General features: G+C 32.7%; 1 protein-coding gene across 8 annotated transcripts in view; it reads left to right on the plus strand.

The window, feature by feature from the left end:
- The window catches only part of PPIP5K2 (diphosphoinositol pentakisphosphate kinase 2), an 80,073-nt gene that overhangs the window by 11,720 nt on the left and 51,048 nt on the right, over window positions 1–17,305 (plus strand). For all 8 annotated transcript variants that reach the window (XM_067031406.1, XM_067031408.1, XM_067031403.1 and 5 more), the window contains exons 4-10: window positions 2,288–2,378; window positions 3,632–3,717; window positions 4,775–4,929; window positions 6,156–6,257; window positions 7,371–7,532; window positions 8,927–9,048; window positions 10,302–10,403. In XM_067031406.1, coding sequence (XP_066887507.1) covers window positions 2,288–2,378; window positions 3,632–3,717; window positions 4,775–4,929; window positions 6,156–6,257; window positions 7,371–7,532; window positions 8,927–9,048; window positions 10,302–10,403 — 820 coding nt within the window. The remainder of the gene's footprint in view (window positions 1–2,287; window positions 2,379–3,631; window positions 3,718–4,774; window positions 4,930–6,155; window positions 6,258–7,370; window positions 7,533–8,926; window positions 9,049–10,301; window positions 10,404–17,305) is intronic.

A 17,305-nucleotide genomic window follows, 5' to 3' on the forward strand; every position in this document is an offset into this window, starting at 1 on the left:
TATGTTTTGCCATATAGAAGATGATCTGTCATTCCTCAATACATATTCATGCTTTATTTCTTAAGAACTTAATATTTGAATTTTATTTTTTTCCTTGCTATCTTTTATAAATCAAACTGAAATATCAATTAAGCTTAAGTATTTCTTCATAGTAAAGTCCACGAATCAAAAGTTATTAAGTGTATGTCTAAAAATTTATAACCTAAGAATCTGTGAATTAAGTAAATTTTCATTAAGAGCTCTAATTTAAAAGATATGCACTCAGTTATAAATGTATTCATATTAAATCGTTTTTGTTACCAAACTAATGTAGCCTCCAGGTGTGTTAAAGTCTCACTTTAGTTAGGTGTTTAAAAACCATCCCCTTCAGCAAGAAGGGGATGGAGCAGGTTAAGACTTTTTGTACTCCCATACTCTATATTGATTTTCATTATTTCATAGAGAAGTCAAGTCCCTGGTCTTTACAGACTGAAGTCATTCATTTTAGAGAATCTTAAAATTTGCTTATCCTTGATGGTAAGGTGTTCTTCCCTTACTATCACATGGTTCTTCCTATTTATTAAGTTAAAGCTAGTTATTTGCTTGTAAAAACTAGATACTACCTAACGTCATATCCCACATGCTGCCTCTTTAACAGCAACAAAAGCAGGGTAATGACTATATAGGCATTTCTTATTTCCTGAGTTCTGTTAGAAGGCTTCAAACCATAGACATTGAGACATCTTTACAGTAAGTGATGAATTCATAGAGTCTATAAAACTAGATGGGTTTGTGATTTGTGGCCCATTGATTCTTGGTATAGAGTACTTCTAATTAAATGTTAAAAGCTAAGAGGAATTTAGGAGTAAATCTTTTTTTTAACTGACCATAGCTTTTTGTTTTGTTTTTGTTTTTTTAACTTCAGTAGGCTTTAACACTTCCTTCCTCTACTAACTATTCTGATAATGCTACAAAATAGTGTCTTCACAGATACACTGTAGCATACTGTAGTTAAATGCTAAAGCTATGTATGCCTGATGATTGTTACCCTTTTGCTTAGATATTTATTAAAATATTGTTATTTAGGGAATAATAATAGTTAATATTTATTGAGCAGTTATTATGCCAGGTATTGTAATAAGTGTTTTATATACACTATTATATTTAATGTCCCCAAAACCCTTTTAGTTAAAATACCCCTTTACAGCTGGGAATCAGAGACTTGGAGATATTAAATAAATTTTCCTACAGTCGCATAGCTAATGAAAGATGGAGTTAGGATTTGAACCTTGGTTTATGCTCTTAACGTCTATGGTATACTGCCATTTTTTTTTTTTTTTTTTGCGGTACACGGTCCTCTGTCTCACTGTTGTGGCCTCTCCCGTTGCGGAGCACAGGCTCCGGACGCGCAGGCTCAGTGGCCATGGCTCACGGGCCCAGCCGCTCAGCAGCATGTGGGATCTTCCCGGACCGGGGCACGAACCCGTATCCCCTGCATCAGCAGGCAGACTCTCAACCACTGCGCCACCAGGGAAGCCCAATATACTGCCATTCTTAATCATATACTATACATTGATGGATAAAATTAGAGTCTTAGTGTTAATACAGAGACAATTATAATTATTAAAATTATTTAGATTTTTTTTAGATCTCTTATTATATCTGCCATTTGATTTGTTCTCATTGTAATTTGTAATTTTACCAAAGTCTAGAAATTTTAAGGACTTAATATCTGCTGTGTTAACATTGACCTAGTTAACAGCAAACATGATTCTACTCATATATTTTATATTTTGAGCATATCTGTTGAATGTAAATTAATTTTTCTTTTGCTGTTTTGGAAGATGCTTAAGTTCTTTGAATTATCAGCTAATTTATATGTATACGCATCAAAATATCGTTAGTGAGAAGACGAGGAGTTATATAAATTTAAAAAAAATCACCAGGTGATTGTGATACACTTATTTATATAGAGATTTCTATTTGTGTATGAGGTAGTCTTACCTTCTGTCAGGTGACTGAATAATCAGGCATCAACTAACATGTCAGTGCTCTAAATTGGGTTATGTGACCACTGGCTTGCTGTGCCTTATCTATCAAATTCACTAAAAAAAAATAAGATTTATTTACTAGTACAAGATAAATCAAGTTTTGTGTATTTATTATTCTGTCTTATAAAGAAAGCAGTCACATGCATAATGAAATTAGTCTTTTATAGGAAGTGGCATAAATTCAAAAAGTTGATTAAGTTATAGATGTCAACTTATCTTGAGATTATACAGAATATGTTAATAATATGTGTTCTTAGGATTTCCACTGGACAAAGCAGTTGCCTATGCAAAACTCAGGAATCCATTTGTAATCAATGACTTGAATATGCAGTATCTCATACAAGATAGGTGAGTGGTTAAGTTGGCTAAATTAAGGAAGGTAAATTAACATTTATTTAGTTTCTACTTAAGCTGACATGGTATCAGGTGTTTTTATACATATATAAATTTGTGGTATCCTTGAAATAATACTTAGAAATAGGTATTTATACCCAGTTTTACAGATGACGAAACTTGAGAATCAGGCAGATCATTTAGTTTGCCAAAAGTCACAAGTAGTTTCTCAGGTAGTGGGACAAGGACTTAAACCAGGTCTGTTTAATTACCAGACCCTACTAAACCACTGAAAATTATAAACAGTTTTTCTATCATGTGACTGATGATGACGCTATGGCATTACCCATTATAACTAGGTTTTTAATGGTAAAGTGGAACCATTTTGAGAAATATTTTACTGTATATCTTAGCAATTCATTTAACAGGTCAAAAGCATAGATATTTAGAAGAAATTGTAAAATACAAATGCATTTATATATTTCATTTAATTGGTGTTTCACTCTACTGGCTACCCTTATAATTTCACCAGTATTCTATTTTAGTCTGTCTTAGCATTACAATATGAGATTATACATATGAAAATGCTGTATGAAGTGTAAGGCCCTATAGTTTTTTGTTTTTCTATTTTTGTTTTTTTTTCCTTTTCCAGATAGTAATGTTATTAATATCTCAATTTTTATAACATTTTTCCTAGGTTTACATGTTTATATATTATAAATATATATGTATATATATAAATGCATATTCATTTTAAGAAATTTAGAAAATAAAATCATGAAGAAAGGCATTTAACCCTGCCACTACATTTACCATATTTTTTAATATAGAAAACAATACATATATGCATTTACATTTTACAAAATTAGGATCACATTTCTATCAAAAGACTATAAACTTTTTTCCACATTGTTAAATATTCTTTGAGTACTGTATAAGGTTTTTAATACTTAGGTAATATTCTGTCATTGTGATATAGTAACTTTAACCATTTCTTTTATACATTTACATTCCCAATTTTAAAAATTAGTACTTTAATATGCCACAAAAAGTATTGTGCATATTCTTTTGTTCTAATATTGCTGAATATTTACTTGGAATACAGGTTTTTAATATTTTAAATGACATTTGTTTACTTAAAAAAAGACTTTATATGCATGCCTTTTTTAGTGATAGAACAGTAATAATGTACTTTATGAACAGTACAGTAATATATTCATTGTGAAACAGAGCAATAAAACAGTAAGGATATTTTCTTTTTTCTTCAGGAGAGAAGTATATAGTATTCTTCAAGCTGAAGGTATTTTACTTCCTCGTTATGCAATTTTGAATCGTGACCCAAATAATCCCAAAGGTAAGAGATTTTAAACAAGCTATCTTTTGTCACTTAACTTACTTTTGAGCCACTCTCTTCTATAATTAAATGGAAAGAATTTAAATTATGGTATTCTATTCAATTTTTTAAAAATGATCCAAATAGGCAGTTAAATTTCAATTAAAATGTGACACTATGAACTACAAGGCTAACTAATAATCAGGAGTTGTATATCCTACATTTCTTTGGTCTACATTTGACATATCAATCATAAAGAAGAATTTTTAAATTACATGCTTAATAAATTTGTATTGATTGGGGTAAATGAGTGATTCATCTATGACTATTGAATTACGTATAAGAAACTTCATGTTAGTATGCCACAACTAAACTTCTGATGAGTAGGGATTTTGAAATATTAATATTTATTAATATTTTAAAGTACCCTTTGCTTCATTTTCCTGGTTATCTAAAACATAGCATGTAAGTTACACTTAGTCTAAAAAGGCAAGATAAGTGTTTATATGTTTTAATATTTAATATTCTGATAACTATTTTGGGGAATTTTGATGACTTTTTTGTATTTTGTTGTACTTTGTTGCTTTATTAGAGCAACTTTTATTAAAAACCAGATATAGTACCATCTGTAACAGGGAACTTTTCTCATTTGTCTAGAGGTACAGCTTGCTGATTGGATTGCTTGCTTACTCTGTATATTGGTTAATTTTCTAACTTAAATAATTTCATGTTTTATGGTATCTGTGGTATAATGATTCCATACATTTTTCAGAAGATGATAGCATTATGGAGTTATTTCTCAATCTCTCTTGTGTATCATTTCATATCTAACTTTGAATTCTATGGGGTGACAGGGTAAAATGGCAGGTCCATTAGATTTTTGAAGAATATAGTTCAGAATGTCATAGATCATAAGTTTGCATGAATATTTTTTATTAAAATCAAATCAGTACATTATCCAAGGTTACTTTTCTTTGTACTCTCTATTATAGTAAAAAAAAAAAAGTCCTCAAGAATAATATTATATCTAGGTAATATACAATATATAATTTTTCTTGCTATTGTGTTTGACTTATAGAATGTAATCTGATTGAAGGGGAAGATCATGTAGAAGTAAATGGGGAAGTTTTCCAAAAGCCGTTTGTAGAAAAGCCAGTCAGTGCAGAAGACCACAATGTTTACATTTATTATCCAACATCTGCTGGTGGTGGAAGTCAAAGACTCTTTCGAAAGGTAAACCTTTGTTACCCTAGCGAATACTATTCTAAATACATTGTTGTATAAATTTTACTAAAAGTAATCAAGTATTTAGTAAAACTAAGATTAACAATATATCATTTAGAGATAAATTAATAAGACTGGTATCATATCAATACTTTGTTAGAAAAGCAAGGCATCATTTTAGTTATTTAATGTTGTTTATGCAAAAGCTTACCTACAGAATACCAAGAAAGTTATTTGATCTTCTTTCTACCTTCCATTTATGTATCTGTCATGTGAGAAATTTGGTAAAGATCAGCATTTTTTTAAGAAAAATGGCCTCCCAAATGGATAGTTCATAGAAAAAGTAATGCCAATGAACTCTTAAATACATGAAAGTATGCTCAAAATTTTACACCCATAATAAAAGAAATGTAAATCAAGTCTAAAAGATAATGACATTGCATTACTTTTTGAATTAGCAAAATCAAAAAGATTGAGGTAGTTGGAAAACAAGTACAAGCCCAAATGTTGTTAGCAACATTTCTTCTTAGCAATATAACTTAGCAATATATCAGGATTAAAAGTGCACATTCACTCATAAACAATCATGGAAATGCAAAGGAAGAACACAATGAGGTGCATGTTTTATATTCATTAGAGTGGCAAATATTAGGAAGTCTGACAATACCAAATATAGATAATTGTAGATCAGTAGAAACTCATACATTGCTGGAGAGACTGGAAATTATTAAAACAGTTTTTAAAAGATTTTGGCATTATTTTTTAAGTTGAATGTGAGCATATTCTATCACCTAGCGATTCTACTTCTAGTATATGCCTTAGAAACACTCCTGCATGCATGTGCCACAGATATATTTAAAAGAAAGTTTGAAGCAACGTTGCTCTACTAGCTAAAGCTTAGAAAACAACCTATATGTATATTGATAGGCAAATGAATGAATTTTGGACTATTTATACAGAGGAAAATTCTATCGTATTAAGAAAGTAGTTACATGCAGCAATATGATTGAATCTTAGAAACACTGTTTTTAGTGTTCGTTGTATTTTTATGCTATTCAAGTTATAATTACAGCAGAAAATAATATAGTGTCAACTATGTAATGTGTTGGTAAATATTTGTAGATTAAAAAAATTTTTGGAAATATCAGTGATGGAAATAGATGGTAAAAGGGTTATTTTATAAAAATGAGGAGAATAATTTAGTTTTTACGTTGATAGACTTCTTTTATTTTCAGATTGGCAGTAGAAGTAGTGTTTATTCCCCAGAAAGCAATGTACGAAAAACAGGCTCATATATATATGAAGAGTTTATGCCCACAGATGGTACTGATGTTAAGGTAGGATTGATTGAAGTATATTTTTATTCTGTGTTTTTAGTTTACCAGTGATCTCAGAAAAAGAGATTACCCTTTAGTTAGCTGTATCTAACCTCTATTCTGAATCTCTTTCTTTTTAACTAGGGATTCTTAATCTGTTTTGTATTATGAATGCCATTGGCAGTCTGAAGCCTATGGACTCTTTGTATAGGATAACGTTCTTAAATGCTTAAAATAAACCACACAGGATTACCAAGGAGACAAATTTTATTGAATATTTAAAAACCAACCCAAAATATAGTGGGTAAGGATCTAATAGCCACCCCCATGTTTCCAGGCATTGATCAGTGTAAATGATATTTTGAGAACTTTGATAACTATAATGTGATTTAAAAAAATAAGTATGATTTCTGTTGATGACAAATAAGGTCTTAACTGCTTTACCTTCAGCCAGTCTGTGTCTAGAGAGTTCTTCCTTAGGTGTAAACCTGATCATGAACTTCTTTTTAAAAATTCTCTTGTGGATCCTCATTGACCACAGGGTAATAATCAGATTTATAAGGCTGGCATAGATACTTCACAGTCTGCCCTCTGTCCTACAAACCTTATCTCTTAACATTATAAACCATACCAAATAACGTACTGTTACCTGAATACATCATTCTGTTTTGTTTCTCTGCCCTTTGTGTTTATTACCTTTGCTTAGAATGCATTTCCCTCTCTTGTCTGCTTTTAAATTCATGTGGTCCCTCATCCCCCACCCCCTTTTAAATCTTTATTTTGGCAGTTACTTCCTTCTGTAATTTTTTAATTTATTTGTACCTCTACTTGGTTAAACTAAAACAATTTGAGAAGGATCACATCATATGCATTCTAGTATTCCCTCATAATGTTCAGTATAATTATTTTTTATAGAGAACAGAACCTCACTTTACCAATTTTTGCTGTATGATTAATTATTTATAACCTCTTCCAGTGTATTGAAAATTTTCACATGTAAAATAGAAAGATGTGTGAAAAAATAGTCTGGACACTGAGGTATTTTTTATTTATTATTTTTTATTTGAATTTGTTGTCTGCTATTTTTATATATATATTTTTTAAGTAAAATATGTATTTTAATATTTCTGAAAGGTTTATACAGTAGGTCCAGATTATGCCCATGCTGAAGCTCGAAAATCTCCTGCACTTGATGGCAAGGTGGAACGAGATAGTGAAGGAAAAGAAGTAAGATACCCTGTTATTCTCAATGCACGAGAGAAATTAATTGCTTGGAAAGTCTGCCTTGCATTTAAGGTAAGATGTTATGCAGGCCATATAGACTCTTGTAAAAATTCTAATTTTTTTTTGATTAAATAAGATGTTATTTGGGCTTAAAACAAGAGAGATAAGCAGAGAAAATAAAGTTGTATATCTGAATGGTTTATGTACTTTTCAAGGGATTCTTGTGGTGCCGTTAATATTAAAAATATATAATAAGTGAAGACCTTTGTTTCTCTTTATTCTTTCTGTATTATATAGAAGGAAACCTTGTCAATTTATTCAGAAACTACAATTACAGAGGAAAACTTAACTGAAACAGTAGAATTACAGGAGTATTATTTTAACATACCCCTATAACCAAAACTGGTTACAAGTATCCAGTGTTGATAAATGATTTTTTTAAATAAAAAATGTCATCAGTCTTCTATCCTTTGCAATTGATCCTTTAGCCTATTATATATAGTAAAATATGTTCATGAAAGCTATACTAATACACTTCTTAAAGAAAAATTTTTACTTATGACATTTGACTAGTTCTCTCAATCTGTATTATTATGCTTTGCCTGTACTGTACAGTAAAGATTTAAATAAGAGTAGTTCAACTTGCATCTAATAAAGGATAAACTTTACCTTGTTGAAGCCTTGCCTTGGATATGTAACTTAAAGACTAGTGTATATTACTGGTTATTAAATAATAAATAAGTTCTTTGTGTTTTAATAATTTGAAGTCTCTCATGGAAGGAATCTTAGCCTGAAATATGTTTTAATAGCTTTATATGAATTGTTTTAAATTTGTAATACCAGGATTCCAAAAGCCTTGACTTAAAATCACATTATGCTAATATGTGATTTATGAATATAAAAGGTAGAAGATCAGAAAATTCCTGGAGCCCGAGCAGGAAGTTCATACCTTTCAACTGTTTTCTCCCAAATAAAGTAAATTTATTTCAGGTGCTCACAAGTATGTGGTTATCAGCCTTTAAAAGATTCATAGGGATAATGGGACATTTCCTCTGGAATATGTCTTCAAAACTTTCTCCTGTTTAGTTTTTTTTTTTTTTTTTTGGATTAAAATGATATAATTTCTACTAGCACAGAATTTATCGAAGCCTTTAAAAATTTTTACTTTTGTTTTTTGATAAAATGTTAATTGAAGAACTTCTTGATATTTTGGCCTCTCTAGTTCCGTAAGCATTATTGTTCTACATCTCCTTCATAGGAAGAACTTAAATAATCATATGACATGTATATTTTCAGAGTATTCAAGTTACAGATAAGTAGTTTCTTTGTTTTTACTTGCTATGAAGTAAACTGATAAGCAGTAATATACTTTTAGGCAGTTATAAAATTATGTGTTCTAATAAGACTGGAAAACTGTAAGTCATAATTCAAATGGAACTTTAAAGTTTATAATTTATTTTAAATAGCAAACAGTTTGTGGCTTTGATTTGTTACGGGCCAATGGACAGTCCTATGTCTGTGATGTCAATGGCTTCAGTTTTGTGAAAAATTCCATGAAATACTATGATGATTGTGCAAAAATACTTGGGTAAGATTTTCTTCTTTATATTTCTTCCTCTTTACTTTTGTTACAGCTAATGCATACTAGTTATTCAGAAACCAAATAATGGTAAACATCAAGTGATCAGGGTTTTGTAAACACTGCAGAGTAAAAATCAGTGTTCATAAAATGACATCCCCAAAGACCATGCCAAATCCTGAATTACACTTTGGGTTATGAAAGACAAATTAATATATGACCAGTATAGATAAAGTCTTAAAGGAATTTAACTTCATAGATTTAGAAATGCTGTAACAGTGATTTTTAGTGATTATTACAGTGGTTATTCATCAAAATGGCTAATTTATTTGATTATTTTGTTTCTCAAGTTTTTGAAATGTATTTATAGTACTTAATGGTACAAAATTAACCAGAATAAGTAACCAGAATAAAATAGAAATATTTGGAATTTAGAATTCTTTTGAATGATTCTGCTTTCTACATGCATATGTTACTTTAAAATAATCTCATGAGATTATGAAGTGAATATAAATTATTGCATATAGAAATGCCATTTTTATATTCTTTGACTTATTTTCTTATATCCTGATTTAGACGACTTGAAAAACAAGAACTATTTTTAAACCATTTCAAAGTATATTTGACAAAGCCGTAAAAAACTTACACTTTAAAATGTATTTTAATAATTGGGGTCAGCTGTTATAGTATATTTCAGAGGTTTGTGAACTTACCCTTAAAGTGAAATTTGGGGGAGCTTACTAAATTTCAGCATGAATAAATGCTAAAGTTAAACAACAAAAAATGTCTTATAATTACTTAAACATGTTTTCATTATTAACCTTATTAGCAAAGAGTAATAAGAAATTTGTTAAACATGAGCAATAGTATTTAAAATAGCTTTGCAGGTGATAAATAAAAACTGAAAGAAATGATCAATGGCCACACAGAAGAGATAATCTTGGATTTCAGAATCTTTGTAAGTAGATATGCAGTTAGTGATTTACTTGAATCCTGTGTAATTTATATTTTTAAAATGAGAGTAAATAAGTAAAGCCAAATTCATGACATCCTGTTAGTGTGTTCTATACAACAGTTTAACACTGCTGATCTAATTTTTCTTGATCAGGATTGATTTTTTAGGTTACTTTTTATGTGCTGTATTCACATAATCACTAGATAGTTTGACTTTAACTCGTATAATACTCAGTTATTTGTCATTAAATACCCAGGTTTGTCTTAAAATGAACTAGTTTAATTTTTCTTTTCTTTTTGTCTTGAAGGAATATTGTAATGCGAGAGCTTGCTCCACAGTTTCACATCCCCTGGTCGATACCCTTAGAAGCTGAAGATATCCCGATTGTACCAACTACATCTGGAACTATGTAAGTTTAAATATTTTCATTTAGAAACTCCTTGGGTTTTCCCCATTGGTTAGTGCTATTACAGTGAAGATTACATTTCTGAATAATTATTAGGCACTCTACTGTGTATGTTTTCATATGATTGATTTTGCAGATGGAGAAATAGATTATATGCTTTTACATGGGGCTATTTAGACTAAAGATCTTTTCTGTTGTTACAAATAAAATACTGAAAAATGCTTAGATAATTATAGAACTATTGAATTAAGCCATAATAATAAAGGAGGTGCCAGCAGATGTGTTCCCTAAAGGTTCTTGGTCAGTGGTCATACAACTTTGGTGCTCTCAGCATGTAAAGGAAAAATATACAGTTATATTTTGAAGTAAATTAATTAGACCAACATTGCCAAAGTGTTTCATAAATTCTAGTGAAAGTTACTGCTTGAAATTCATCTGTCACTCAGGTGAGTTGACCAAATGCTTCATATTCACAGTTTAGAGCTTTTTTTTTTTTTTTTTTTTTTTTTTTGCGGTACGCAGGCCTCCCACCGCTGTGGCCTCTCCCACTGCGGAGCACAGGCTCCAGACGCGCAGGCCCAGCGGCCACAGCCCACGGGCCCAGCCGCTCCGCGGCACGCGGGACCCTCCCGGACTGGGGCACTAACCCGTGTCCCCTGCATCGGCAGGCGGACTCTCAACCACTGGGCCACCAGGGAGCTTTATGTTAGTGTATTAAATATTCTTAGGAGTCCTGATTGGGGCAGAGAGGAGGACAAAAACACTTAATATTGTTTTTAAACCAATATTTCCAAACTTATTTAACACAAAACATGTTTGGGGGTAACTTATTCTATAGAGTTGTGTTCTATGTCTCACAGTTTGGCAAATGTTAAATTGTACCCTACCATTTGCTAAGACAGTTTTATCTTCCAGTAACTTGAGTTTGAAATAGTTTTCTTCTTACATGGGCAAAATAAATATAGCAGCTTTATTTTGTTTGATTTAATGAAATCTCAGTCTATAGTGATCTATGCTACAGAGCAGATAATTAAGGAAGTTAGGGAATTACAGTCCATTTACTTTTTAAAAAAATATTTATTTTATTTATTTATTTATTTATTTTAACATCTTTATTGGAGTATAATTGCTTTGCAATGGTGTGTTAGTTTCTGCTTTATAACAGAGTGAATCAGCTATACATATACATATATCCTCATATCTCTTCCCTCTTGCATCTCCCTCCCTTCCACCCTCCCTATCCCACCCCCCCATCCCACCCCTCTAGATGGTCACAAAGCACTGAGTTGATCTCCCTGTGCTATGTGGCTGCTTCCCATTAGCTATCGATTTCACATTTGGTAGTGTATATATGTCCATGCCACTCTCTCACTTTGTCCCAGCTTACCTTTCCTCCTCCCTGTGTCCTCAAGTCCATTCTCTAGTAGGTCTGTGTTTTTATTCCCATCCTGCCCCTAGGTTCTTCATAACCATTTTTTTTTTCTTAGATTCCATGTATATGTGTTAGCATATGGTATTTGTTTTTCTGTTTCTGACTTACTTCACTCTGTATGACAGACTCTAGGTCCATCCCCCTCACTGCACATAACTCAATTTCGTTTCCTTTTATGCCTGAGTAATATTCCATTGTATATATGTGCCACATCTTCTTTATCCATTCATCTGTCGATGGACACTTAGGTTGCTTCCATGTCCTGGCTATTGTAAATAGAGCTGCAATGAACATTGTGGTACATGACTCTTTTTGAATTATGGTTTTCTCAGGGTATATGCTCAGTAGTGGGATTGCTGGGTCATATGGTAGTTCTATTTTTAGTTTTTTAAGGAACCTCCATACTGTTCTCCATAGTGGCTGTATCAATTTACATTGCAAACAACAGTGCAAGAGGGTTCCCTTTTCTCCACACTGTCTGCAGCATTTATTGTTTGTAGATTTTTTGATGATGGCCATTCTGACCAGTGTGAGGTGATGATACCTCATTGTAGTTTTGATTTGCATTTGTCTAATGATTACTGATGTTGAGCATCCATTCATGTGTTTGTTGGCAATCTGTATATCTTCTTTGGAGAAATGTTTGTTTAGGTCTTCTGCCCATTTTTGGATTAGGTTGTTTGTTTTTTTTGATATTGAGCTGCATGAGCTGCTTATAAATTTTGGAGATTAATCCTTTGTCAGTTGCTTCCTTTGCAAATATTTTCTCCCATTCTGAGGGTTGTCTTTTTATCTTGTTTATGGTTTCCTTCGCTGTGCAAAAGCTTTTCAGTTTCATTAGGTCCCATTTGTTTCTTTTTGTTTTTATTTCCATTTCTGTAGAAGGTGGGTCAATAAGGGTCTTGCTGTGATTTATCTCATAGAGTGTTCTGCCTATGTTTTCCTCTAAGAGTTTTATAGTGTCGGGCCTTACATTTAGGTTGTTAATCCATTTTGAGTTTATTTTTGTGTATGGTGTTAGGGAGTGTTCTAATTTCATTCTTTTACATGTAGCTGTCCAGTTTTCCCAGCACCACTTATTGAAGAGGTTTTCTTTTCTCTGTTGTATATTCTTGCCTCCTTTATCAAAAATAAGGTGACCATATGTGCATGGGTTTATCTCTGGGCTTTCTGTCCTGTTCCATTGATCTATATTTCTGTTTTTGTTCAAGTACCATATTGTGTTGATCACTGTAGCTTTGTAGTATAGTCTGAAGTCAGGAAGCCTGATTCCTCCAGCTCCATTTTTCTTTCTCAAGATTCCTTTAGCTATTTGGGGTCTTTTGTGTTTCCATACAAATTGTGAAATTCTAGTTCTGTGAAAAATGCCATTGGTAATTTGATAGGGATTGCATTGAATCTGTAGTTTGCTTTGGGTAGTATAGTCATTTTCACAATGTTGATTCTTCCAATCCAAGAACATGGTATATCTCTCCATCTGTGTGTATCATCTTTAATTTCTTTCATCAGTGTCTGATAGTTTTCTGCATACAGGTCTTTTGTCTCCTTTGGTAGGTTTATTCCTAGGAATTTTATTCCTTTTGTTACAGGGGTAAATGGGAGTGTTTCTTTCATTTCTCTTTCAGGTTTTTCATCATTAGTGTATAGGAATGCAAGAGATTTCTGTGCATTAATTTTGTGTCCTGCTACTCTACCAAATTCATGATTAGCTCTAGTAGTTTTCTGGTAGCATCTTTAGGATTCTCTATGTATAGTATGTCATCTGCAAACAGTGACAGTTTTACTTCTTCTTTTCTGATTTGGATTCCTTTCATTTCTTTTTCTTCTCTGATTGCTGTGGCTAAAACTTCCAGAACAATGTTGAATAGTAGTGGTGAGAGTGGGCAACCTTGTCTTGTTCCTGATCTTAGTGGAAATGGTTTCAGTTTTTCACCATTGAGGATGATGTTGGCTGTGGGTTTGTCATATGGGTCTTTATTATGTTGAGGTAAGTTCCCTCCATGCCTACTTTCTGGAGGTTTTTTTATCATAAATGGGTGTTGAATTTTGTCGAAAGCTTTTTCTGCATCTATTGAGATGATCATATGGTTTTTATTCTTCCATTTGTTAATATGGTGTATCACATTGATCGATTTGCATGTATTGAAGAATCCTTGCATTCCTGGGATAAACCCCACTTGATCATAGTGTACGATCCTTTTAATGTGCTGTTGGGTTCTGTTTGCTAGTATTTTGTTGAGGATTTCTGCATGTATATTCATCACTGATATTAGCCTGTAGTTTTCTTTATTTGTGACAACTTTTGTTTTGGTATCAGGGTGATGGTGGCCTTGTAGAATCAGTTTGGGAGTGTTAATCCCTCTGCTATATTTTGGAAGAGTTTGAGAAGGATAGGTTTTAGCTCTCCTCTAAATGTTTGATAAAATTCACGTGGGAAGCCACCTGGTCCTGGGCTTTTGTTTGTTGGAAGATTTTTAATCACAGTCTCAATTTCAGTGCTTGTGATTGGTCTGTTTATATTTTCTGTTTCTTTCTGGTTCAGTCTCGGAAGGCTGTGCTTTTCTAAGAATTTGTCCGTTTTTTTGTGGTTGTCCATTTTATTGGCATATAGATGCTTGTAGTGATCTTTCATGATCCTTTGTATTTCTGCAGTGTCAGTTGTTACTTCTCGTTTTTCATTTCTAATTCTATTGATTTGAGTCTTCTCTCTTTTCTTGATGAGTCTGGCTAATGGTTTATCAATTTTGTTTATCTTCTCAAAGAACGAGCTTTTAGTTTTGTTGATCTTTGCTATTGTTTCCTTCATTTCTTTTTCATTTATTTCTGATCTGATTTTTATGATTTCTTTCCTCCTGCTAACTTTGGAGTTTCTTTTTTCTTCTTTCTCTAATTGCTTTAGGTGTAAGGTTAGGTTGTTTATTTGAGATGTTTCTTGTTTCTTAAGGTAGGATTGTATTGCTATAAACCTCTGTCTTAGAACTGCTTTTGCTGCATTCTATAGATTTTGGGTCATCGTGTTTTCATTGTCATTTGTTTCTAGGTTTTTTTTAAATTTCCTCTTTGATTTCTTCAGTGATCTCTTGCTTATTAAGTATTGTATTGTTTAGCCTCCATGTGTTTGTATTTTTACAGATTTTTTTTTCCTGTAATTGATATCTAGTCTCATAGCATTGTGGTCGGGAAAGATACTTGATACGATTTCAATTTTCTTAAATTTACCAAGGCTTGATTTGTGACCCATGATATCTATCCTGGAGAATGTTCCATGAGCACTTGAGAAGAATATGTATTCTGTTGTTTTTGGATGGAATGTCCTATAAATATCAATTAAGTCCATCTTGTTTACTGTATCATTTCAAGCTTGTGTTTCCTTATTTATTTTCATTTTGGATGATCTGTCCATTGGTGACAGTGAGGTGTTAAAGTCCCCTACTATGATTGTGTTACTGTCGATTTCCCCTTTTATGGCTGTTAGTATTTGCCTTATGTATTGAGGTGCTCCTGTGTTGGGTGCATATATATTTATAATTGTTATACTTCTTGGATTGATCCCTTGATCATTATGTAGTGTCCTTTTTTGTCTCTTGTAATAGTCTTTATTTTAAAGTCTATTTTGTCTGATATGAGAAGTGCTACTCCAGGTTTCTTCTGATTTCCATTTGCATGGAATACCTTTTTCCATCCCCTCACTTTCAGTCTGTATGTGTCCCTAGGTCTGAAGTGGGTCTCTTGTAGACAGCATATATATGGGTCTTGTTTTTGTATCCATTCAGCCAATCTGTGTCTTTTGGTTGGAGCATTTAATCCATTTACATTTAAGGTAATTATCGATATGCATGTTCCTATTACCATTTTCTAATTGTTTTGGGTTTGTTATTGTAGGTCTTTTCCTTCTCTTCTGTTTCCTGCATAGAGAAGTTTGTTTAGCATTTATTGTAGAGCTGGTTTGGTGGTGCTGAATTCTCTTAGCTTTTGCTTGTCTGTAAAGGTTTTAATTTGTCCGTCAAATCTGAATGAGATCCTTGCTGGGTAGAGTAATCTTGGTTGTAGGTTTTTCTCCTCCATCACTTTAAATATGTCCTGCCACCTCCTTCTGGCTTGCAGAGTTTCTGCTGAAAGATCAGCTGTAACCTTATGGGGATTCCCTTGTATGTTATTTGTTGTTTTTCCCTTGCTGCTTTTAATATTTTTTCTTCGTATTTAATTTTTGATAATTTGATTAATATGTGTCTTGGCGTGTTTCTCCTTGGATTTATCCTGTATGGGACTCTGTGCTTCCTGGACTTGATTAATTATTTCCTTTCCCACATTGGGGAAGTTTTCAACTATAATCTCTTCAAATATTTTCTCAGTCCCTTTCTTTTTCTCTTCTTCTTCTGGGACCCCTATAATTCGAATGTTGGTGCATTTAATGTTGTTCCAGAGGTCACTGAGACTGTCCTCAATTCTTTTCATTCTTTTTTCTTTATTCTGCTCTGCAGTAGTTATTTCCAGGTCACTTACCCATTTTTCTGCTGCAGTTATTCTGCTATTGATTCCTTCTAGAGAATTTTTAATTTCATTTATTGTGTTTTTGTTTATTGTGTTTTTCATCATTGTTTGTTTGCTTTTTAGGTCTTCTAGGTCCTTGTTAAACATTTCTTGTATTTTCTCCATTCTGTATCCAAGATTTTGGACCATGTTTACTATGGTTACTCTGAATTCTTTTTCAGGTAGACTGCCTGTTTACTCTTCATTTGTTTGGTCTGGTGGGTTTTTACCTTGCTCCTTCATCTGCTGTGTGTTTCTCTGTCTTCTCATTTTGCTTCACTTACTGTGTTTGGGGTCTCTTTTTTCAGGCTGCAGGTTCGCAGTTCCTGTTTTTTTTGGTGTCGCCCCCAGTGGGTAATGTTTGTTCAGTGGGTTGTCTAGGCTTCCTGGTGGAGGGGACTAGTGCCTGTGTTCTGGTGGATGAGGCTGGATCTTGTCTTTCTGGTGGGCAGGTCCATGTCCGGTGGTGTGTTTTTGGGTGTTTGTGACCTATTATGAGTTTAGGCAGACTTTCTGCTAGGGGGTGGGGTTGTGTTCCTGTCTTGCTAGTTTGGCATAGGGTGTCCACCAGTGTAGTTTGCTGGTCATTGAGTGGAGCTGGGTCTTGGCATTGAGATGGAGATCTCTGGGAGATTTTTGCCGTTTGACATTACGTGGAGCTGGGAGGTTTCTGGTAGACCAATGTCCTGAACTCCGCTCTCCCACCTCAGAGGCACAGGCCTGACATGCGGCCGGATCACCAAGATCCTGTCATCCACACAGCTCAGAATAAAAGGGAGAAGAAAAATAAATAAATAAATAAAATAAAGTTATTAAAATAAAAAATAACTATTAAAAATAAAAACATTTTTAAGTAATTAAAAAAAAGAAAGAAGAGAGCAAGAAAAACAAAAAACAAATCCACCAATGATAAGAAGTACTAAAAACTATACTAAAAAAAAAA

The sequence above is a fragment of the Kogia breviceps genome, chromosome 4 (assembly GCF_026419965.1).
Source record: "Kogia breviceps isolate mKogBre1 chromosome 4, mKogBre1 haplotype 1, whole genome shotgun sequence".
Taxonomy (NCBI): Eukaryota; Metazoa; Chordata; class Mammalia; order Artiodactyla; family Physeteridae; genus Kogia; species Kogia breviceps.